Here is a 25,880-nt window from a genome sequence, read left to right as displayed (position 1 = left end):
AACCTTTTACTTTCATTGCACGGAGAAAAAAAATATGAAAAGAAAGTTAGTGACATGGGCTGTCCCTAATATTCTGCCTTACACATCTCCTTTTGAGTTCCACAGAAGAAAGAAATTCTATTAGGTTTGGAATTACATGAGCTTGCTTAAATTATGACGCAATTTATTTTATGTGTGTGTGTCTACACGTGGAAAAATCCCAATATTCACGACCTTTTGCGACATATTGCTGTAACAAACTTCATAACATTGGACAACGGGAAACTCAGTTTAATTTTTGTTTGAGGCTGTTGACATCTAGTGGTTGCTGTATGAACATCATCAACGATCTACTGCTGTTCAACCGCCAAACCGAAAGTCGGCGATCACGTGCTTAAAGGCCCGTTTAAAACAATTACTCGCTGTCGCGCAGTGATTGTGGGTAAAAAAAAAGTCCATCTAGCAAGTCAGTCCACTGGCAGCCATTTTGGAACACTCTAGGGAGATCATGCTAGTACAGCTCCTATCTACTTGAATGTAGTTTGTCAAGATTACGACCAGTGAACAAGTTTAAAATAAGCAGTCAAATGTGATTAATATTGGAATTATAATTGTTGCTTCTTTACATTAAATTATGCTAAAACACGCAATTTTCCTGGTTTGTATAGCTTTTGCGCATGCGCGATAGCGAGTGGATTGACCGTCGATGTCTGTATCTAAAAGGTGATTGGCTCTTTTGCCTGGAAGGCGGGACTTACTCTTTACATCCGTTGGGCGCTTAGAGCTTCTTGGTTGGCCGTTCCAAATTCTCCCATTCATTTAAATAGAAGGGGCCTGTCTCTGTTAAATAATCTCTGATCAAATTGATGGCGGAATTCTGAATCTTCTCCGGTGAAACGCGTCCTCTGCTATATTTCTATACATTCAAATATTGTAAATAACTTCCACTTTTACTTGTTGGGAAAGTGAATAATCAGCCGTATATTTAAAGGAATGGCTGAAACTGGCTCAGGTGAGCGGCGTTTACAATATTCACCCAGTCTGATGTACACTGCAGCTGTTATGTGGCCCAGCTGAGGATGTAAACATATGTTTGTTTACTACCAAACGCATTTTTTATGTTTAATTCACATTTATATAACTACACTACCAAGTTATTAGATTAACAGTGTATGTTTTGTATGATAACGAGCTGAAGCATCAAAGCAGATAACTATGTGTGTTATTGAACTGGCTGTTTATATACTTGCAGAGAATGTAAATTATGTGTTTTTATAATAAGTATATGTTCTTCTTTTTCAGCTTTTATTCTTTCTTGTAATTAGGCCTTTTTATGGTCTTTCTTTTGGTAGCTTGGATTAAAAAGGTCAAGTTATTTGATTTTAAAGCTATTGAATTTGTAGTTTGCAGTCTTACAATGGTGGAGAAAATGAGTTGGTTAAAATATTTGTAGCTTAACTCAATCTGTTCACTCTTAAGTTCAAGCAGATGGCATGAAACATGACAGCGCTTCATCCCCTGGTGTCTCCGATCAAGAGAAAGAGATGGCAACCAATGCTTTTGAGGCCTTTAAGGTAAACAACTGTAATGAATCTTTCTGAAAAGGTGATTTGTACAAACTCTTGTTTTCTGGTGTTACTGATGACAAATGAATGTTGTACTGTGATATCTCTTTAGACTGGAAGCTATGATGTGTCCCTGAAACACCTAGACAGCCTTCAGGAGTTGAACAAGGAGGACTACAAGATTTCAATGAATAAAGCTGTTGCTGAGTTCTTTAAAACTGGACAGACAACAACCAGCACCCTGAAGCAGACGTTGATGTTCTTGAAGAATCAGGTCAGATATCTCTCATTAGTGTCTTCAGTTTATGAATAGTTCACTTGAAATAATAATATGATCATTATTTACTCTCCTGTTGTACAAAACCTGTATGTCACTGCTTTTTTAACATTAGCAGTCTAGTGCCATTGAAAAAAAATCTTTCAGACAGCATGATCACTAGTTAGTAACCTCAACTGGATGCTCTTAGCTTATCAGATCTTGCTCTAAAAAATAAATAAAAAAAAGGGTCTAAACAGGTACATAAGATGTTTAAATTGCTTTAAATTTTGTGGTTTGACATGGGAAGATGTTGTACAACAAATGCAAAGGACTGTCTAGTGCTATTGATTTTTGATGCTATAATTAATGCTAATTAATCATTGTTTGCAGATGCACACATCTGTGGATGATTCTGATGGTTTGGATGATGTTGAAAACGGTAATCTTGACTACAATCAAGCGGTGATTCATTACCACATGCGACAATATTCAGAAGCTATATCCATCGGGGAGAAGCTGTACCAGTTTCTCGATCCTTTTGGTACGTTTTCGTACTCCACAGGTTTGAACCGTGAGTTCTTTAGTGCACTTACAGTCTTACACTAGAATCAAAAGCAGTTTTAGGTCTGCTTGTAGCTGGTCTAGTGCAGTAGGATGGCATGGCTTGATTGTGTTCTCTGTCTTAGAAGAGAGGTTTGCTCAGGCCATTTGTTTCCTGTTGGTGGATCTTTACCTGCTTACCTTCCAGCCGGAGAAGGCCCTGCATCTGCTGGCTGTGCTGGAGAAACTGACTGTGAAGGAAGTAACCAACAAGAATAGCAAAGGAGAGGTGAGAGACGTGTGCTGGTCTTCCCACTGTTTTCTTAGGATTATTTTCTATTATGTGTCATGCCTTTTTCTGTCTCACTAGTGCTCTTGTGTTTAAATGTGTATTTAGTAGTGGTAGTAATACTAAAGAGAACTGTACTACCACAGACGGCACATTTCAAATGCCTGAGCACTTGATAATGTCCACTATAGGATGCTTTAGCTTACCAGATTCCATATCTCATTAATTGTAGCTTATCAAATGAGAATTAAGACATTCAAAATTGAGAGACACTTATGTTTTATGTTTCTATTCCCTCAACTGAAAAACTTAAACCTTTATAAACAACACCGTTCCTGCCATGATAATAGCCTTAGTTGCTGACATCTAAATTTGTTAATGTGTCATCCTAACAGAGCACCAACAACACAAATAAAGAGTCTGCTGCTCAAAAGGCAGAGTTCACAGCTATGATCGAGGCAGCTAAATCAAAGATGCACCAGGTAAGAGAAGTGTGTGATGGATGTTAGACTTGTTTAGGGCTTGGTACCAATTTACTGTGAGATACAACCACTAAATGTGTTACTACAACCAACGCGTTCAGTCTAAAACTCAAGCTGTTTTGGGATGTGTGTGTGTGTGTGTCGCAGTATAAAGTACAAGCCTATATACAGATGAAGTCACTGAAGGCCTGCAAACGAGAAATCAAATCCGTGATGAACACAACTGGTAATGTGAGTACATTCACAGCTACTTGTGAAATTCATGAATACATGCAGTATGTTTCTGGCAGCATTAAATGGTTAGTTCACCCAAAAATGAAAATTCTCTCATTTACTCACCCTCATGCCATTGCAGATGTGTATGAATTTCTTTCTTATGCAGAACACAATTGAAGATTTTGATAAGTATATCTCAGTTCTGTTGGTTCACGCAATGTAAGTGAATGGTGACCAGAACACAAAAAAGCACATAAAGCCAGCATAAAATGAATCCATACAACTCCAGTGGTAAATTCCATGTCTTCAGAAGCTAAATGATAGGTGTGGGGGATAAAATGATCAATATTTAAGTCCTGTTCTTCTATAAATTTGCTTTAAAACAACCCTATGCACATTCACGAGAGTCCTTCTGTTTTTTTTACCATTTCTCATTCTTTGTGCATAGGAGGGCTGTTTTAAAAGTGCAATTATAGTAAAACTTAACTTAATTAAATTTTGATCTGTTTCTCACCCATTTCTACCATATTGCCTCTGAATACATGGATTTAACCACTGGTCTACTTTTATGAGTGTCAACGTTTTGGTGTCCATTCACTTGCATTGAATGTCTGTACAGAGCTGAAATATTCCTCCATTAAAAATGTAATTCGTGTTCTGCCGGAGAAAGTCATACACATCTGGGATGGTGTGAGTGTGAGTAAATGATGAGAATCTTTTATATATTTGGTGAACTGTCCCTTGAAACTCGCTATACTTTTCACATAAATATTGAGCAAGTTTGCTTGTAGCAGTAATCTACTCTGACAGCGTTTGTGTATGTTCCTCTCTCAGTCTGCTTCCTCACTCTTCTTGAAGAGTAATTTTGAGTACTTGAGAGGAAATTACCGTAAAGCTGTGAAACTCCTCAACAGTTCAAACATTGCAGAACATCCAGGACCCTTGAAAACAGGTATGCTTTCTTCATAATAGATACTACTTCATTATTTAACAACTTATACATGACATTTTGATTTGGTAAAGTAATAAAAGAAAAAAAAAATATATATATATATATATAGCCACTATATAGCATCGATCTTAATGTCTTTTATTTCCTTCAAAGGTGAATGTGTGAGGTGTATGTTCTGGAATAATCTTGGCTGTATCCATTTTGCCATGGGGAAACACAACCTTGGTCTGTTTTACTTCAAAAAAGCACTTCAGGAAAATGACCACACATGTGCTCAGCTTGGGGACGGCAGTAATGGACCGGGTGAGAGAATGGAGCACAACATCAGAACCTACACTGAAGTACGATCTGGCACACAGATCTCATACAACATACTTAAGGGGCATCCATTTAGCATGCCAAATTATAAAGGAATATTGCAGAATATTGGCAATTGGATATTATGTAATGCTGCAAGGCAACTGTTTTAAATGAGAAACAAAATATACATTTTCTTTTTTAAATTGTAAAATGCATGATCTATTTGAGGATCTCATTAAGTTTGATGTATTTTAAACTCGTATTAATGCTAAGACACTAAAATGAGTTTCATCCATTATTGATTTGTAACCATGAGGGAAAATTTGTGACATTTGGATTCACTATTGATCCAATGTCGTTTCATTATTTGAATTCGCAGTTCAGAGTTCAACAAACTTTAACTTTAGCACAGAGTGAAAGTCAAAATTCTTGATATGCTTGCATACGCCATTTTTCTGTGTTTGTATGCATATGAATTGGAGTGAAGGGAACACAAAATCAGTGTGACTTCCCCTATAAACAATGATAGACTTTTAGATGTCTTTGTGATTTTAATATATTTAACACAGTTTTTAAAAACTGGATATTTTTGTTTTTCCTTCCACAGCAGCCAAGAAGTTCACAGGCATCCCCATGTGCGCTTTGTTAGCTAATAAGCGCTATGAGCTTCTGTATAACTGTGGGATTCAGTTGCTTCATCTCGGCCGGCCGCTGGCAGCTTTTGAGTGTCTGATGGAGGCGGTGCAGGTGTATCACTCTAACCCTCGACTCTGGCTCAGACTCGCAGAGTGCTGCATCACAGCTAATAAAGGGGTACAGACATTAACCCACATGTGTTTTTAAAGGGATAGTTCACCCAAAAAGGAACATTCTCTCATTTACTCACCCTCATGTCATCCCAGATGTGTATGACTTTCTTCTGCGGATCTCAAATGAAGATTTTTAGAATAATTGCTCAGCTCTTTTGGTCCATACAATGCAAGTGAATGAGTGCCAACATTTTGACACTCCAAAAATCACATAAATCTGCATAAAAGTCATCTATACGACTCCAGTGGGTTAGTCTTCTGAAGCTAAATGATAGGTGAGGGTGAGAAACGGGTCAATATTGAAGTCTATTTATTTTTACTATAAATTCTCCTCCCTGCTCAGTCAATCTCCACTAGCACATTCTTGTGTTTTTGGTGATTCACATTCTTCATGCATATCGCCATCTACTGGGCAGGGAGAAGAATTTCTTTCAAAAAGTACTTTAAATTTTGATCTGTTTCTCTCACACCTATCATATCACTTCTGAAGACATTGATTTAACCACTGGAGTCATATGGATTACTTTTATGATGCCCTTATGTGAATGGGCTGAAATATTCTTCTAAAAATCTTAATTTGTGTTCTCCAGATGAAAGCAAGTCATACACATCTGGGATGGTGTAAGGGTGAATAAATTATGAGAGAATTTTCATTTTTCCAACCATTTAATATTTAGAATGAAAGACCCCCTAATTCTCAAATGTGGCAAGAAGAACTTGACCTCAATTTGGTGAAAATGTGTATTTGGGTAATTTTGCCCTATTCACACAAAGCACTTAAATGACTTAACAATTTTTCCACACCAAAATTATTTACATAGTGTGTGATGCAATGTTTTTGTTGTGCACTGAAAAAAATAATTTTACCTGCAATATCAAATTTGATGTAGTAGAAAACAGTTTCTCTTATAAGAATATTTTTGAGAGGGCCTTGTGAATGCTTTGAGGTTATTTAATAGCACTTCACACTATGAAGTTTTTGTTTTAGTAAATTAAAACGTCATTGCTCTTCTTTTTTGTTTTGTTCAGAGTTCAGAGCAGGAAACAAAGGGTTTGCCCTGTAAAAAGGGGATTGTACAGGCTGTTGTTGGGCTGGGCTACCATCGCAAGATTGTTCTAGCATCACAGTCCACACAAAACAACATCTACAGGTAATGCAGGTTGTTTCACATAAAGCCATATGTGAAGAGAATTCCCTAGACTTCACGTTGCTCTACGTATTGCAATGTCACAATGTCTCCAGAAGATGTCAGTCATCCTTTTAAGCTTTTCTCTTGATGCTACTAAGGGAGATGGTTAGTTGCCACTTACCCCATAACAGATCTAAATCATTTTCATCCAAATTATTAAAATTTAAATTTACACGTATAGTTCCTCAGCAGTGACTTCAATAACACACTGGTGCAGAACCAAACCTGCAACCTTTCTGTTGTCATCCCAGATCTCTAATAACTATAATGATTTACTAATTAGCCATTTAGAAGAAACTTTTATCAGATATTAATCCCAAACATTAACCACTTGGCTACACCACCCATATGGAAGAAATGGTACCAAAAATCTTTCTGATGCACATGACGTTCTAAAATGAAATGATGAATGTGTTTGTGTGTAGTGAGGGTCAGTCAGCAGCAATCCCAGTGGCCAGTATGGAGTTTGCGGCAATTTGTCTACGTAACGCATTGCTCCTGCTACCAGAGCACCAGCAGCATGACAGTAAACCAGACAATGGCTCCAAGAGCTGCAGCATGGAAAGCAGCAACGAGACAAGCGATGCCTGCAGGTACACAAACATACACGTATACAACAGATCTCTTTGTGTGCAGAACATAAATGGTAATGGATTGTCCAGTGTTGCTATATCGGGCTGGTCAGGATGCTTAAACAAACAGTGCATTGCTGAGAGCCACCGTATTTACACTTTCATGGAAATCAACCTGCAAATGGCTTCCTTCTAAGTTAAAGTATTGGAACTATATATTTTCTTCATCTTTAATTACTAGATTAAAAACAAAGTTCCAGTACTCTGTTGCAGTATAGTAGTCTGTCAGACAGACAATCTATTAATATTATAATGCTGTTGTGAGATGACCTGATTACCTTTTGTGTGTGCTTTTACTGACAGTGGGAAGAGTCAAGAGGGAAACAAGTTCATTCCTGCTGCCCCCTCATCACCTTTGAGGAAACAAGAGGTGCAGAATCTCAGGTAAGATTATAGGAGACGACCTGAAGAAAATTTGAAGGACTGTGTGTACAGATTTGATTTGGCTCAGCCCATTAGTTTGCAGATGTTGCAGGCTAGTATGTTTCCAATAAGAGACTAAAGGGCATTCCACAAGGGAGTGCGAGCCACCTCAGAAAGCTACACCGTAGGTGCGTTTACATGCAACCAGTTTAGAATCCGACTGATGGCTCAATCAGATTGAAAAGCCTTCATGTAAGCTCAATAATTATCCAATTGAGCTGGATCTGAAGGAAATTTCCATCCAATTGAAGGGGGTGGTGCAGACTTAATATAAACCTAGCCATATAAACGTTTGAATCCGACTACTTTATCAAGCGTATTCTAAAATACCTAGTCATCATGTGCAGAGATGTGGTGCGTAGGTATGTTTAGCCTATATATGTTACTCTTTGCGGGAACCTAATTTATACAAAGCATTGACAAAACGCATTATTAAGAGTATGTGGGCTCGCATTGAATAGTCTGTAGGGCACATATGTTCTTTCATAACATCACAAAGTAAAAAAGAACGTAGTGTCATTCTTAAAAGGGACTTTAAGCAGCAGGTGCGGTTACACTTTCTGTGTTCCATTGCATGTACTCGACATCAGTCACTTCCTGAAGTCGAAACCATAATTTCTAAAACATGATGGATAAGGAAAGTAAATGTTAGAATATTTTTTACAAGAGATGATGCAAAGTGAACACCGCAAATAGCCCAAACATCCTCCTCAAAACTTATGTTAAATTACTCACGGTTATAGGCTTTGAATAAAAATCCTCAAAAATCTCTGTAGATTACTAATAAAAATATCTAGCTAGTAGGCTAATTATATCATACAAGAGTAAAACTCTTCTTCTGACAGTTATCTAACACTGCAAGCATCCCTTCTCTTGCTGTTTTAAATGGCATAGCTTTCTTTTTTTAAAAATAAAAATTTTGTTTATTATTTTTTGAATAAATGTAATGCATATGTAGATGAATATTTGTATCAGATTGCAAAGTTTAGGGGTCATATAAACAGAACATTTGGAATCTGCATTCAGATTTGAAATTGTATCATTTAGATACTTTGTATCTAACAGACTAGACACAACATCTAGTCAACTAAGCCCTGTCCATCCTGATTATGATTATAGATATTCACATATGCCCACATATCAGATTTATGCTTTGACTCGCATAAAATTTATAGAAAATTGCTGTCTTCTGTGAATGGTGTGCCTTTAACAGTATAGGAATAGATGCAATAAATTTGCTTATTTATTACAGAAAATATTGATATGACGGTGTACGCAAGATCATGGAAAAACACAATCAATGATACAAAGCAACAATTAGTAGTTTTATTGATAGTCACTGTTAATCCAGTTAACCTTCATTAGTTCATTGAGTCTCGAATGGACACTAGCTTTGTTTCAGGCATACCTTTTTATGCCCTGTAATTGTGAATAACCCTCCCCCTGGCTCTTCTATTAAACACCTCTCTTATTGTATGCCCCCACTTCACCATTCACTCACATTACTGTTACTGCCTTAGGAATCGATGAGAGCCTCAACCTCACCTCCATCCCTCTTTCTCCCCTCCCCCCTCATATTTGATTCAGCATTAGAGTCTGCTCCAGTGAGTTGGCCAGACATGGCTGCTTGTGAAGGATAGGGGTGTGGTGTGTGGATTGAGTTGACCCTGCTCTGACACCCTGATCCACTGACACTTTTTACGAGCCCAGGCTCCATTTACTCAAACAGTTCTTCCTGGAATCCTCCAGGCTATTGTGTCACAGGCAGCCACTCAGAGCCTTGAGCTTTCTTCCACTTCCCCCTCTTTTCTTTTTCCGCCTCTCACTCTTTCCCCCTATACCAATCATGTTTCATTGATTTAAGTTTTTACCATTGCAAGTTCATATGTGCCCACATTTCTGTATTTGCAGTTTTTCTGTTACGTTTTCATTCAAACGTAAAACTTGAGGATTTTGTAGTCTTTGCTTTACACTTGATTAGGGTTGGGAATGCAAATGTTATGTCTGACTCGCTCACTAAACCGCAAGTCATGATTTACAGTCATATCCGAATTAAAACCGTATCAATATTAACTGTTTGTTAATATGACAATGTGTAGTTAAAGAAATGCATTAGGAAGGAGTTTTTTTTTAACTTAACAATAATTTGATGCTCTAAAAACCACTATTTTTGGTAAAAATGTTGGCTTAGCTTTTTTTTCCCCACCACATTGAAAATCAGGGATTGAAAATCTGAAACCTGGAAATAAACGTATTAAATATTTTAATACGAATGTTGTCAAATTCATACAATTATTACTGATTCTGCACTATTTCTAGGTCACTAATCAAATAAGCAAATTAATTGACTGCATTGTACAAAAGGTCAGATTTCATGCAAAATTGAATAATTTTTACAAGTGTACTCCACTTGAACCATTTCCATCAGAACACTACTGTATATAAACTACAGTCACTATAGGTAATGGTGTAATATAGTTAGGATGTATTATTTTATGCTTTCTCAAAGTACTTTGAATCATTGATGGAATTGTTTAGGAAACACATTAGTTAAGTGGAATTTCATGATTCCGATTCTAATGTCCTACGATTCTCATACATACAGATGATTTTGTTGGCTAATATGTTATGGCTGGCTGATTCATTTCTTAAGGCCAGTGAAGAGACAATTAAACTATAAAATGTGTAAGTTAATCTCAGGACAAAATAACTACCTGCTTTTTGTCTTTTTCTCTCTCCCAGGTGCTCAATTCTAGCCTGCAGTGCATATGTGGCTCTTGCTCTTGGGGACAACTTAATGGCTCTTAACCATGCAGAAAAGCTCCTACATCAGACGAAGCTGTCAGGATCTCTCAAGTGAGTCTGTCTCTTGTCTGTCTGATTTACAGCTTTTATGAGTCCTCCACTCACACTTATAGCATTCAGTAAATATTTGCTGATCTGGCCAATCCTGAGTGATTGGATGCTAAACACAAGTTATACTGATTCCCTCCAAAGACTCCTTTCTTAAAGTGTCACAGAATGCTTTAAGGCCCCTGCACACATTATAATTATAATAAGTTAATTTTATATAGCACCTTTCTGACAACTCAAGGTTGCTTTACACATCAGAATCAGAATCCGCTTTATTGCCAAGTATACTTACACATACAAGGAATTTGTCTTGGTGACAGGAGCTTCCAGTCTACAAGAATACAAACAATACCAAAAACAGCAGCAAGACATAGGTAATTAAAAACAAAAGAACACAAAATAAATAATTATACATATACGTACATGCACTCACCTTCATACATACCCACATACACACACGTAGTGCAAATCTAATACAATCTGTATATAAGAACAAAAAACTGTATATTATGTACAGAGCAATGTAAGTAATGGAAATAAACAAACAAAATACAGGTCAGAGCAGAAGAACACTTCATATGAAATCAAAGAATGAATGTTCTTTGTTAAGTGCTCATGTCATCTGCAGCGAAAGCCATTCACACATCTGCTTAAAGATATGCCTATGATTATTCTTTTGTCTGTGTTATACACATTAACACTCTTATACACCCATATAAGCAGTAGTATCAGTGTCCTCTTAAATTACAAAACCAGAGTTTAACCAAAACATATGGCTGTGAATAGCATGTTAGCACATTAGCACAATGAATGCAAAAGATAAACATGACCAATTACACTTTCTAATGCATATACCTGTATATTACATTAAATTACCATCGATTTGTTAAAACAGCTTCTTTTACTGGTCTTTTGTGAATTCTACTCCTAGAATGAGGCATGATGTCATGTAAAAAATCAACAAAAATGACATTTTAAGTGTCGTCATATTTAAATATATACTCACCTAAAGGATTATTAGGAACACCATACTAATACTGTGTTTGACCCCCTTTCGCCTTCAGAACTGCCTTAATTCTACGTGGCATTGATTAAACAAGGTGCTGAAAGCATTCTTTAGAAATGTTGGCCCATATTGATAGGATAGCATCTTGCAGTTGATGGAGATTTTAGGGATGCACATCCAGGGCACGAAGCTCCCGTTCCACCACATCCCAAAGATGCTCTATTGGGTTGAGATCTGGTGACTGTGGGGGCCATTTTAGTACAGTGAACTCATTGTCATGTTCAAGAAACCAATTTGAAATGATTCGAGCTTTGTGACATGGTGCATTATCCTGCTGGAAGTAGCCATCAGAGGATGGGTACATGGTGGCCATAAAGGGATGGACATGGTCAGAAACAATGCTCAGGTAGGCCGTGGCATTTAAACGATGCCCAATTGGCACTAAGGGGCCTAAAGTGTGCCAAGAAAACATCCCGCACACCGTTACACCACCACCACCAGCCTGCACAGTGGTAACAAGGCATGATGGATCCATGTTCTCATTCTGTTTACGCCAAATTCTGACTCTACCATCTGAATGTCTCAACAGAAATCGAGACTCATCAGACCAGGCAACATTTTTCCAGTCTTCAACTGTCCAATTTTGGTGAGCTCTTGCAAATTGTAGCCTCTTTTTCCTATTTGTAGTGGAGATGAGTGGTACCCGGTGGGGTCTTCTGCTGTTGTAGCCCATCCGCCTCAAGGTTGTGCGTGTTGTGGCTTCACAAATGCTTTGCTGCATACCTCGGTTGTAACGAGTGGTTATTTCAGGCAAAGTTGCTCTTCTATCAGCTTGAATCAGTTGGCCCATTCTCCTCTGACCTCTAGCATCAACAAGGCATTTTCGCCCACAGGACTGCCGCATACTGGATGTTTTTCCCTTTTTACACCATTCTTTGTAAACTCTAGAAATGGTTGGGTGTGAAAATCCCAGTAACTGAGCAGATTGTGAAATACTCAGACCGGCCCGTCTGGCACCAACAACCATGCCACGCTCAAAATTGCTTAAATCACCTTTCTTTCCCATTCTGACATTCAGTTTGGAGTTCAGGAGATTGTCTTGACCAGGACCACACCCCTAAATGCATTGAAGCAACTGCCATGTGATTGGTTGATTAGATAATTGCATTAATGAGAAATTGAACAGGTGTTCCTAATAATCCTTTAGGTGAGTGTACATCTAAACGCCTCCCTCAGTAGTGTGGCCGGTGTTTGAATGTTTGCAAACAGTATGTTGTTGCTCAGCTGTTACTACTGAGTAAAGAACCAAGAAGAACTTCACCATGAGTGTGCTGTAGCCTTAGTCTTACACTTAGTCTTAGGTTTGTTTTTTTGTTTTGTTTTTTCCTTACCTTTTTCCAAAATTGACATGAAAATTTGTCTTACAAATATTACAATAGAATGTCTTAAAAGTCCACCTTGTGATTTTTAGTTTTTTTTGTTTTTCAATTTGATACATTGGTTTAAGGGTACCCATCATCCTGGAATGGTCAAAGGATTTAACAAGGAATTTTCAAATGGTATTTTCCAGACCTGGAAAGCTCATGGAAAATTCTATAATGAATATAAAATGTTCTTTTTCTGCTCTGCTATAAAATATTTCATCAGCTATAAATTGCTGTTTTGTGAGGTAAAAGTTTCTCAAAAGCCATAGTGATGTCTTATTTGCCAGCAAATATTTATTTTGAGCTAGTTTTTTTTTTTTTCATGAATCAGTCAAACTGGCTCAGACATTGATTCATTTAGAATGAATTATTTTTATTAGTGAATCGATCTGATTCAAAAGAATTTGTAAATATTTTTACCTTAAAGATTTACCTCCAGTATTCAATGATTGAGCATGGACATTCATTGATCAAAAAGTATATAGGGAAATCTGTGTTTTTTGTTTTGTTAGTTTGGTTCATTCCAACTGGACTTCAAAGACGGGATACATTTTAGAGTAAATGGGGAATCACCGGTCATAGTGTAAATCAGTCCATTTAGTTTTTCTTTGTCTTGGGAAGTTGCTTTCAATAATGTATTCTGTTGATCTGGAAAACGTTTTTGAGTTGTTTGCTGTGTTTTCAGGTTCCTGGGTCACCTATATGCTGCTGAAGCCCTGATCTCCCTGGACAGAATTTCTGATGCTATTGCGCATCTCAACCCAGAGAACGTTACTGATGTCTCATTAGGTGTGTCACCCAGTGAACAAGACCAAGGTACGCAAACACACACATGATCAAAACACACAGATATCATAGGACGTGTGGTGTATGGATACTTGACATGTTTGTGCTCTTCATGACAGGTTCTGATAAAGGAGATCTGGAGCCTGTGGAGTCCTGTAAGAGTTTTTGATATTGCAGTTGGATATTTTGAAAGGCATTAACTTCCGTAATGAGATGTATTTCAGAATGATGTAAAATAGTCTGCTGGAAATAATGTGGGGAGGGACTTGATTCTATCCATTGGGATTCGATTTGATTGTTACGTTAGGCTAGATTGTTATGCTTTGCTATATCAGTAGAAAAATAAGTGATTTTAAAGGCAGTGAAAGTTACAACTTGTTATTTTATTAAGATTATGAAAAATATTTTCAGAATAAAATGCATTGATTAATTGTGTACAATAGGACCAGGCACATGTGTTAAGAAGGTAAACGGGGTCAGTTTAGATTTCATGTTGTTTTTAAGTAATTTCTATACATTTACATTCACTTGTACACAAAAGTTGAAGTCTGTTATTATAATTTTTTTTGTGTGTGTGTTGCAGCAGGGAAGCAGACTCCTTTATGTTACCCCAGCTCGGTGAGCTCCGCCAGGGCCACAATGCTCTTCAACTTAGGCAGTGCGTATTGCTTGAGGAGTGAGTATGAGAAGGCCCACAAGTGCCTTCATCAGGTAAGCACACATTTCATGTGTTTTGTAAATTTATATACACACTCCCGTACAATCAGAACAGTCTTTAGACCATTTAATGTAACATTCTGATTACCTTCTGCATAGGCTGCTTCAATGGTGAACACCAAGGAGATTCCTCCAGAAGCCATTTTATTGGGTGTCTACTTGGAACTTCAGAATGGTGAGTCACAGTAAGAACTAGATTTGGTGTGCTACTATGTTCACCACTGTGCATATGAAAGTTATACTATATCTCTGTTCCACAACCAAGTGAGCTGCCTACATAGGCAATAGGACTGGGTATTGATGCAGATTTCCCAATTCAATTCTGATTCACAAGCTTTCGATTTTGATTCATATGGGTATATTTCAGTTAAAGACAATGCTGTTAATTATACAGGGGACCTTTTAACTAGGTACATAATGAAAATATTAATTTTACTAATTATATTTTTAGTTTTTCATATTTTGAAAGAATAGAAAGTGTATTAAAAGAGACCATATTCGATGACAAATGGGTTGCGTGGATCTCGCCTTTGGACTAGGGTTGCAGCGGTATACACGGTTTGAAAATGGATGGTTATCATACCATGTACATTTGCTTATCTACGGTATTGAGAAACTAATACAACCGGACAGAGAGAAGCAAGGTGAGGGGGTCTGACGTGAGTGAGTGAGTGAGTGAGTGAGTGAGTGAGTGAGTGAGTGAGTGAGTGAGTGAGTGAGTGAGTGAGTGAGTGAGTGAGTGAGTGAGTGAGTGAGTGAGTGAGTGTGTGTGTGTGTGTGTGTGTGTGTGTGTGTGTTAAAGCAGTGTTTCTCAACTGGTCTATTCGGACTGGGTCGTGGACAGCAGGGAAATAACAATGCCATGGTAACTTCTCCCATTGAAGATATTTTGGCCAAGTGATCAGTATTTACCTGCCAGGCAGATTTATTGATAATCTCGAACAGCTAAAGACTTCTCATCTGCACTTCTGAAGTGTACGAGCTAATGGTCTGCTCTTCTCTGGCGCTCAACAACTGTGCTTCGATATTGGAGCTAGACATCAAACTGTGACCAATTTCAATTCTAGCGAGACTTTTCTAGTTTAAAGTGTTACGGAGATTGTCAATTCAAACCTCTCAACAGTAGCAGCCCTGACATGCCAAACAGCACTGAGGAGGAAAAGAGCAACACTGTGCTCTGCGCCTAAATTAATAAATTAAACAGCATCACCTTTACAAATCTGTTTAAGGATTTTACATGAGTAAAAGTAACTGTTATATTTTAACAAAATGTTATAGTTTCATATGAAATAATCTAAAATTAGAATCTATTATACCACATTTTATATCAACAGTGGCAGTTAAATATGTGTTTCAGCTTGAATACATTTTTCATAAATGCATTAATTTATTATTATTATTACTATTATTTAAGACTAGCACACTGACCTAACCATGGTAACGAGGAGCCTTTCCTCCTTTGTAATATATGTATAAATATGTAATATCAGGTAACAAACAGGCTAATAATGGGCTCATATAAGTAAATATGCTCTTCAATTTTTAAAAGGGGGAGAGACAACTTCCTGTACATTTTATCATCAACAAAAATAATGTCACTTGATGCATGCCCTTGTACTGGAAAACCCTGAACAAAACTATACAACATAAAAGGAAATGCAACCCAGGATACATTAAATACAGGTTATGTTTGATCTATGGCAGGTCGACACTTGCTGTCCAATGTAAAATCTGTCCTGAAGCAAAACCAGTTGAGAGGCACTGAGATAAAGATACAGACAGGAGCCGTCTGGCTGTGCTGTCACGCACCTACAGTATATATTAACTGTTAATAATCATAGGACATTACTTTAAAAGCTCACACAGCTGATGTTATTTTTCATTTAGTAGTTCATTTAACATTTAAACTAACATGCTTTAGTTATATAACATGTTATAGTTACATGCTATTTTTTAATCATGTTTATAATTCTGTTTATTATAATTCTGTTAGCTTTCTTATTTTTTTCTATTTATTTTATTTTCAAAAGGGAGACTTTTTTTACAGATACTTCAATAAAACAAATGGTTTAAATTATAATAAAGTGTTTGCTCAAAAATAAATATATAAATAAAATAACCCTTCTGTTTTCACTGGTAATAGTAATTGTGTAATACCGTGAAACCGTGATATTTTCTGAGACCGTTATCATACCGTGAAAATCTCTTATACCGTTGCAACCCTACTTTGGACACAAATTACACGGAACAACTTTTACTCTTAACACGCTGTGAAAGGAACTCTCTTCTGAAAACTCCACCACTAAACTACTCGATCACTGGTTAGTGAAATATGAACATTTACCAGCCAGTTAATGTATATAAAAAAAATTTTATAGCATGAAATTTGTTCGCAAATGCAAGAGTTTTTTTTCCCCTCATTGTAGTGGAGGGTTACGTATAGGAGTAAAATATTGATCTGGGGATTTAAGAATCGATATTGAGATGCATTGGAAAATCTATATTTTTACCCAGTCCTAATTGGCAACATGAAACATGAAGTCTGTTTCAAATAGTAGGCAGCCAAATTAAGGTTAAGAGTTTCTGTCCATGAATAGCATTTAAAGACCGACACTTATGGGCTTCTATTTAGATTGACATGGTACCTTGGAAGTTATCAGTCTAGGTAGATTGATTATTAGGGTTTGTAACCACCTGCTAACCATTCTCCTATTACAGAACAACTTTTGTTCTGAGAGCTTTTCCTCACCCTTGTGTTCTCTTACCTAAAAGATTATTGTCAGGCACTGTAATGTGGATCTTATATAAATGATTTGAAACGGTCATTGTTGCTTCTGCAGGAAACACACAGCTGGCCCTACAGATAATCAAACGGAATCAGCTCCTCCCCTCCGTCAAGCCCGTCTCCTCCCCTGACCTTCACAAGAAACCTGCTCCCTTCCAGTCATCCCAGCCTGTACAGCCCATACAGACACCCTCCTCCTTTACACAAGTACAGCGCAAGTGATTCCACCTGCACACAAACTCCCAAACACATGCCGAAACGCATCTTTTTAAATATTATTTATGAGGCTTCAGCAACTCTGATGAATGGATGGAAATCATTGAAACAAGGAACTGGAGAATTGTGGACTGGTCGCGAAGTCTTTTAGAAATATGTATTGTCCTTTTGGGGTCTATGAAATTATAAATAAATTGTATTTACACTTGCTGTTAGTGTGTGACATTAATGGGTTGGTGACTAAGGCTTTGTTTACACTGCACATAAATCTGATTTGTCAAATCCAATCCTGAGAACTGACTGTCTGCACTGTCATTTGTCAATTTTTTGGGGGGGTGGATTTAAAACCACACATGACAGATTTGAAAGGTTTTGTTTGTTCAGATTATAATTAAAACTGATTTGAGTCAGATGCAACAACAAAATCAGATTTTTGCTGTCTAAACGAAGCCAAAGTGACCAGTATCCAGATTATTTGACCGACTGTATATAGACTGGGATTTATTTAAAAGATAAAAGTTTTGAAAATCTGCATGGAGCACTTACTGTATATTCCTTAAAGAAGAGATATATCATGTGGTAGTATAAAAACAAACTAATAATGGATCAACAGTAAACAATGGAAAACCATAAAATCATTGAGACATGTTTCAACATGAATTAAAATGTCAAAACATATGTAAGGTTTTTGTATATTTTTAAAGGTTTGGTAATTGTATAACTGGATTCCTCCTTTACTGCTGCATAAAGACTACAATAAATGTCAGCTTGTCTCTGGCTACTCCTGTGTGGGTGGACAGATGTTGGCTTTCTTTCATGTGTGGTCTCTCCTCTTTTACTCTTTCCTGAGGGTGGCCATCACCTTTCCCATGCTGAGTTTTTCTTATGCTAAATCTCTGCCCCACACCCCCTCTTTTTCCAACCACAACCCTCCCCATTGTTGCACAATCACCCTTCTGGTGTGCTGTCAACGATCTCTTAAGAGAAACAGAGTTCTTCTTTAAACCTAGATCGACCTGATGAATTATGTATTTTATTTTTTTTTGGCCAACAGCTTGCTGTCAATGTTGAAAAGCATTAGATTGTTATCCACAAGGCGTTTTGACCATTATACATACTGCAATGTTTTAGAATATCATGGGTTCGTATAAGCAAAAGCCAGTAAATGCAGGTACATTTTGATATTTTTTTTATATAATAAAAAGAGAACTAACCTAAAAATGAAAATTGTGTAAATTATGACAAAGTCATATGGGTTTTCATTTTTTGGTGAACAAGAATACTATTGCATTAATACAATACATAATCATGCTGTTGCAATGACCATATATATATATATATATATATATATATATATATCAGAATCCCCACCCCCAAATTTTTTAAAATCTTATCTGTTGAATGGCTATTATTTACACCCTAGTCGGTCCCATCTGCCAGACAACAAACATTTTCCTGCAGGCTGAAGTTGACCTGGGCTACGCCCTGCTCTGACCTTTGACCTGTTGGTATGCAGGGACGCCCATTCCTCAAACAGCACTGGTGGCCTTGAGAGACTTTTAAGTAATTTAGACAAAACAAAGACTCCTTGTGATAGTTCTCTTTTAAAAGGATAACAAATATTTCACACAGTGAATCGTGCTCACATACACTTGGTTAAATCTTAGTACAACCATACTATTATATAACTGCAGTATATAGCAGGCATCATGTGCATTATTTTGTGTATGCATGAACCCACAGATGATTTACAACTTTTGCCCAAATGCAAAGTAGGTTTATACAATAAAGCACATTGCACACAATACTTCATCACACAATTAAATGTGCTTGACGTGACCTTCCATTTCCAGTGTGATGCATTAACCAGAAGTAAATAAATACAGCTACAATTTTATCACTATTTGATCAGAACAAGTCATCTATAGATATATATACATATAGGAATAGTTCACCCCAAAATTTGAATTCGGTCATCATTTAGTCACCCTCATGTGGTTGCAGAGCCATACTACTTTCTGATGTGGAACACAAAATGATAAAATATAGTGAATATCCAAGTCAGACTTTTCAATACAATAGTACTATATCAGGATTAATTTTAAAGCCCAACTAAAAACCCAAAGTATCATACAAGTAATGCAAATTCAGTTCCTGTGAATGTGTGTCACTGTAAGTGCATAAACAGTTTATTTACAATAAAAATGCAGGACAAGTTTCATTTCCAAGATGACTGGACAGCACTCACATGCAATGTGAGTTACATTAACATTGTTTGATTTTCCTTTTTTTTTACATTACATGTTTGAAATAATCCTTACTGCTTTGCTTTCTACTATAGAAACTAATAGTAGGCTCTATTGCCCTTACTGTGCTGTATTAAGTAAATAGTATGCAAACTAACTTAGCCCTAACATATCCCTTGCCTGTGCATCACAATGATCATTTTGTGTAGTTTTTAATTAAAGCAACGTATTAAAACAAGAGATCTTAGTGATTGGCTGAGATAGCTCCACTCCAGTCACCAATTATCTACATATAGCATGATGAGCTTGCTAACATTTATCATAAGCTGGAGGGGAATTCCTCTGCTGTTAGTAAAATGTTCCACTGTTATTCAGGACAACTACTGCTAGTCAAATTACATGCATTTCTAGAATACAATTGTAGCTTATTTGCAATCGTCACTGCAGATATTATGAGGGATAGAATGGAAGACTAACGTACTAGTTCCAGAATTGAGTGAGCTCACCATTTTCAGCCATCAACAAAAGACTAATTTACCAAAGTTTTTAGTTGAAAACAGTTCCATAACACAATCATTTCTGAGCATATGGGGACCTACGCTAAAATTCTACTTGGAGAACCCTGCCCCTACGGATCCAGGCCCATCCGAGAATGTCAGCACAATATAGTCTTCAACTAAGTTTAATGTATCAACTAAAACTTTGTATATATTAACTACACAAATTGCAATAATAATAATAATAATAACTATACAAATTAACAAATGAAGATAAGCGACAATAAGTAAATATATTATTGAATATCATCTTCAACATACAACCAGTGTAGCAGAAGGTGTGCATCATTGCTAAAAAGAATTTCAACTTCCTTCTTATTATTGCCAGTCCACTGAGATGGTCTTGTCCCACTGATGCTCTGATCTTGGCTTACACTAGGTCATATAGCTTGCAGAAATGTCTGAAAACATGTATCTTTGAAAAACAGGACACAACAGCAAAACATTAACTAATTGTTGCAATTTAATGCATGACAATGAACAATGACCTTTATTTCTAGGAAAAATTAAATAAAATTTCTTACCCGTGGTCTGACTGCGTTTCTCCCATTCCTTTTTGTCGCTTCCGACTTGTAGGTGCGCTTCATGATGGCAAAAAACCCCTTCGAGTATGAGCATGCCTGTCACACCTAATGACAATTCTCTCCTTGCGGTTACATTCTCCCTTCCCTCTCAGGCCACATGGGGCCCCCTATAACGGTCTGAGTGAGCCATACAGCGGTCTTGCTTGCAGCTTTTAGTCAGAGATCTTACAGTACTGAGAAAACAACCTTTGTGTAACGACGGTAACGATCAACTAGAATTTTATGACAGTTTGCTGATCCTTTACAAATGAATGGAGACAGCCATAATCTAACCTTCCCGTCATAAAATATTCCATGATTTCTTATAAAACAACAATTTTATCTTCGTAAACTCCACACATAGTTCATTCCAAAAGGATTGTCTAGTGTAAAACATGTTGAATATTAGCAGACAGGCAGTTGATTCATTAACTGATGAGCAGTTTCCTCACAAAAGCGGGTTATTCAGCATTGTGAGGCATCTCCTTCATAGACATCCATTCAATAAGAACGGACTCTTGCCTCCTTGCCAGTGTACTGCCACATGTCGTCTTTGGAACAGCCACATTACGCTAATCTATGCTAACCCTGTAGGCTTCCCTATCACAAAGGCTTTGTTTTAGTATATTTAAAAAAAAATACAAAATAAATAAAAACCTTGCTTTGCGAGGCTCCCTTGTGGCTTGGGAGCCCTAAGTGGCCGTTTACAGCAGAAAACAGCCCTGGTTTGTATGTGGTGAATGGCCTAATGGTGAATTCCAAACAATTCAGAATTTTCCCACTTCCTACTTGAAAATAAAGACTGGAGCGCTACTCGAAGTCAGACATCTGACTTGTAAAGTCGAGGTAGCTGGATCAACCCCGAACTCACTGAGAAGTGCCCTTCGACGTCATGTCCAAGATGGCGGCGACCAACTAGAATAATGCAGAGCAGGGTTTTGTGAAAAGTACAATCAAACTTTTAAGCATTTTCACTGCACGAAATGTATAAACATTCAGTTTACGAGAATGTAAGCATTGTGTGTTCATGACTTATATTTTTGCCACAATTGGCAAAAGAATATTCACGTTGAGTCATGATGCCATCTTGTGGTATGTACATGTGACCGTAACGTGACTGACTGGAAAGCATTGATGTTGGAATTGGAAAATTTTACCTCTGGTATTGAAATAAATTGGCGTTATGACTAAACGCACAATTTATTTAAATAGTGTTTGACATTAGCATATTGATAAGCTGATAACTACATCATCTAATATACATTTAAAGCAACACAGACATAGGTTAAAATAGCATTAGTGTTTAATTAGATTGAAACTGTTGTCTAAACCTACATTAGCATAAGTTTACCCAAAAAAAATATATTCTGCCAATTTATTCTCATGTCACACTAAATCCACATTACTTCCCTTACATAAAAATCTACAGTTATGGCAAACTAGCCGCAAACTTGCCACAAATTTGTCATTCATTATTTTCACATTCAAATGAACTTGTGATTCTCTGCAAATGTTTAGGATGTGGTGAACCTGCAGCAAAAATTTGGCAACAATGGACAATTTGCCACAAAGATACTTTTTGTTAGGGTTTCTTAGGCAGAACACAAAATGAGCATTTCCTTACATCAACCCCTCTCTGGTGAGTTACTGACATCTTAAATCAGACATTTTTGCATCAGTTCAGTAGTGTCTCCCTTTGGCATTGTTGCATCAGCAGCATCAAATATGCAGGTTCTTGTCCCATGTTGAAACCAGTAAGTAATCACGTTCGCAAAGTCAGCGAGGAGCAGGATTCAGAAGTTACATTTTACATCTAAGACAACATATTTACTCTACTTCTGGTTAGATTTGGGATGGCGTTTGGGCTAGTAAAATAAGTAAATTCCTCTTTACTGTATTCCATAATTTACAACTTAAAACAACATGCTTCACAATTCGCTTTTGACAACCCCCTGTCGACATTTTACCCAGAAACGGAGAATGTTATAGCTGTAGGCCGAGCTCCAAAATGGGCAGGAGCTCCAAATCATCAGCAAAGACATAGGGTGCCCCTTACCTACCCCTTTACTGACCCTCTCTGTGGTGTCGCCTTCTTTTGGAGTTGGCGTAACCCCCTTCTGGAGTATCCTGCCCCCTTTTGGAGAAACCACACCCTATTTTGGAGATCTCCGGTCTGCAGCTGCAGTATACCTACTTGGCTGGCTCACACACACCCATCCGTTCTACAACTCTTCCTGCTTCGGCCATTGGGGGCGCTGCTTAGAATTTCGGTAAACACAGAATTAATTTAGCTCAAGAACATTCAACCTACTGTTGCCAAATTCACAGCCAGGTCAGTCTGGAGTGTCATATTTCAAGTCTTTGTAAGGCATACAATTGGTTTTTAGTGAGAAACAACCTCAAATTCAAGTCACTTTTGTAGCAAATATTTGGACATAATTGATTTTTCCCTGAAATACGACTTCAATCTTGGGTTCTTTGACTTGGAATTATAAATAAAAAATTATAATACACTCCGTTTAAGTTCCACGCAAAGTCATATGGGGTTTAAATGACAAGTAAATTATGGCAGAACTTATATATTTGGCTAAACTGCTTAATCTTTTATTTAGAGTTTACTTCTGTTAATCATTTGACACAAGAACAAAGTAATGACACTTGCCACAAATACAGGATCCAAAGAGGTACAACTTTATTTAAGTGTAAACAACCAAACATAAAATAAGAAAAAAAAAAAAAAAAAAAAAACTGCATAGGAAACGTTTAAAGTCCACAAAGACGAGAACAAGACTGCAGACCACTAATATATATATATATATATATATATATATATATATATATATATATATATATATATATATATATATATATATATATATATATATAATAGATGTATAGTCTCATCAGCCTTATTCACAGCATAATACATGCCGGTTCTGTTGCTTTGGTTGAGGGGGTGACAAATTGAGGGATGGCATAAAGTACTGGTATAAAAATCAAAGAGAGAGTGATGGAGTGAGTTGTGGGCCTCTTGGAGGGCCCCCAAGCCAAAATTCTCTCACCCAAGAGGATAACTGACCTGAAATCAGTTTTTGCTACTTTGATTCTACCCTAATCATTATATTTTAAAAGGCAAAACTGATACCAGGTCAGTGCTTTGGAGCGGAATCTCCCAAAACCTCTTTGCTTAGCTAGTCTCACAGCCAAGCCTCTTCAAAGCCCTGCGTCTTTGAGAGTTCAGAAAATATTGATGTACATGCCAAGTTTCAGTGCCAGGTGTTTTAACTTCTATTAGCACTCTAATTTCAATTATGAGATAGACCGCTGCACTCTGAACATTCTTGAAATCTAATTTCTTGAGCTTTAATGCTTTTCTGATTCATCTCAAGGCTATGAAGTCAGTAGCAGTCATTGAATTTGAACAGATTTACCACAGTACATGTTTCCATCAATAAGAGAGGCAAACAGAAAACTCAGTCATTTGGGAGTCATGGTTATAAAATGAAGGATGGGCTGTGTAAATGGCATAAAATTAAGACATGCTGGTATGTTATGGATTTAGTTCACCCCCTCATTGACTGTTAAATGAGACATGGCTGAAAAAGGATCCCATGGACTTCATAACAGCTTTTTCATCAAAACACACAAAAGGATGAGGTACTAACAAAAGATTCACTATCAAATTGTAGTAAACAAATATCGAATTTTAATTAAATCTCTACAAAGCTACCTGAGTTGTCTTTATGTGTGTATACACATTTATTTTTTTCCATTAGATAATACAATCATAAAAAGGGTCTATGACCATACAATTCTGAACTGTTACATTTTCCATTTGTTCCTAGTAAGGAAGAGGTCATTAGCTGGAATCCACCAGAAATGGTGACAAAACCCGTACAATTAGAGACCAGAGGTCCAAAAATAAAACAAAGAAATATAGTATGTAATGATCTCCAATTCAAAAGACGCAGACCGAGTTTGATAACAGCGACTGACATTTCCATTGAGCAAAAATGATCTTTAACATACAGCAACATTATCTGGATAACATATCAGTCCTTTAATTCCTTTAAGTAAAACTTACACTTCTATAGTGTCCCTTTTTTGTGAGAAGAATCGCTGCTTGAAGAGACTTTACATAGTGGTTTGTCAACACTGATCTTGAGTTGTATAGATCACAACCTACAAAATTGCTCTCCAATTCCTTCGCCAAATGTAACACTACCACTACACAGTTAGAGATTTGTTTTTTAGTGGGGAACTTTGGAAGCTAGATTCAAACATTTTTCATCTTTGGTCCTGTAGGGCACCCGCACAAAAACTCAAAAGTTGTATTGCACAAACGACAACACACCCAACATCCAGGAATATCTTCTGCAAGCGATTTATCTCCAAGTTTAAAAATATCAACAGCGAATTATCTATGCCGAATGTATCAATCTTTGGGCAAATGATACAAAGATATACCAACACACTGAGGTTTCATTTGAACGAGGTCTTTGGCAGTTTTCCAGTTCTGATTCGATTCCAAAATCTAAAGCTAAAGAGAGCTGCAGCAGTGGCAAGGCATTTGAATCAAGCTCAATGAGGTCCCTTACTCTGTAAAGGTATCTAGAAAGAGTACAATCGTATAGTCAACCACTCACCCAAACACATTTATTTTTTTGGTATATTCTAAAAGTGTCCATTTTTTTCCTCCTCCCGCCTCTTCCCAACATTATATCTTATATCCAACGGTCTACAAGGACCATTACAGCATGCAAAAATATACATTTAAACTTTCCCTCTTAAAGAGAGTAGGGGATTCAGTTGACCTCTGCAGCTAAATACTAAACATGGATCAAATGATATTAATAATGTAATACAAAGCAGATCTGTGTTAATGTATAAGCAGCAAATCTTTCTTTATTGCATAAGCTCCTTATTCCCATCAAAACAGGCATTGAAGCCTTTGCTGGTCCTTTAAATTGTCTTTTATGGTCTATGTGCCGATGTCTTTTAGCTCCAAATTTTCATTTTTGTAATCTAATTTCCTACCTTCTGGTTTTACCACATGTAAATACAAACATAATTATATAATTAACATCTCTC

General features: G+C 37.0%; 1 protein-coding gene across 3 annotated transcripts; it reads left to right on the top strand.

Annotated features, from left to right (window-relative positions):
• The first annotated feature begins 603 nt into the window (after positions 1–603).
• LOC127657523 (CCR4-NOT transcription complex subunit 10) lies at positions 604–18,202 on the top strand. 3 transcript variants are annotated; one of them, XM_052146359.1, is made up of 19 exons: positions 604–702; positions 1,459–1,553; positions 1,657–1,818; positions 2,194–2,344; positions 2,493–2,632; positions 3,028–3,114; positions 3,262–3,345; positions 4,165–4,282; positions 4,436–4,585; positions 5,190–5,395; positions 6,421–6,542; positions 7,007–7,174; positions 7,517–7,597; positions 10,379–10,492; positions 13,605–13,735; positions 13,825–13,860; positions 14,289–14,416; positions 14,522–14,597; positions 17,263–18,202. In XM_052146359.1, exons 1-19 carry the CDS (start codon positions 657–659, stop codon positions 17,427–17,429), a joined length of 2,262 nt encoding a protein of 753 aa, XP_052002319.1. In that variant the 5' UTR covers positions 604–656; the 3' UTR covers positions 17,430–18,202. The 3 variants fall into 3 exon arrangements, with proteins under 3 accessions (XP_052002319.1, XP_052002318.1, XP_052002320.1); XM_052146358.1 differs by having other exon boundaries at positions 2,490–2,632; XM_052146360.1 differs by lacking the exon at positions 604–702 and adding an exon at positions 761–991 and having other exon boundaries at positions 2,490–2,632.
• Positions 18,203–25,880: the final 7,678 nt, after the last annotated feature.

Source organism: Xyrauchen texanus, chromosome 17 (genome assembly GCF_025860055.1).
Source record: "Xyrauchen texanus isolate HMW12.3.18 chromosome 17, RBS_HiC_50CHRs, whole genome shotgun sequence".
NCBI classification, from domain to species: Eukaryota; Metazoa; Chordata; class Actinopteri; order Cypriniformes; family Catostomidae; genus Xyrauchen; species Xyrauchen texanus.
The sequence above is the reverse complement of the archived record's forward strand: the minus strand, read 5'-3'. Positions and strand labels throughout refer to the sequence as shown.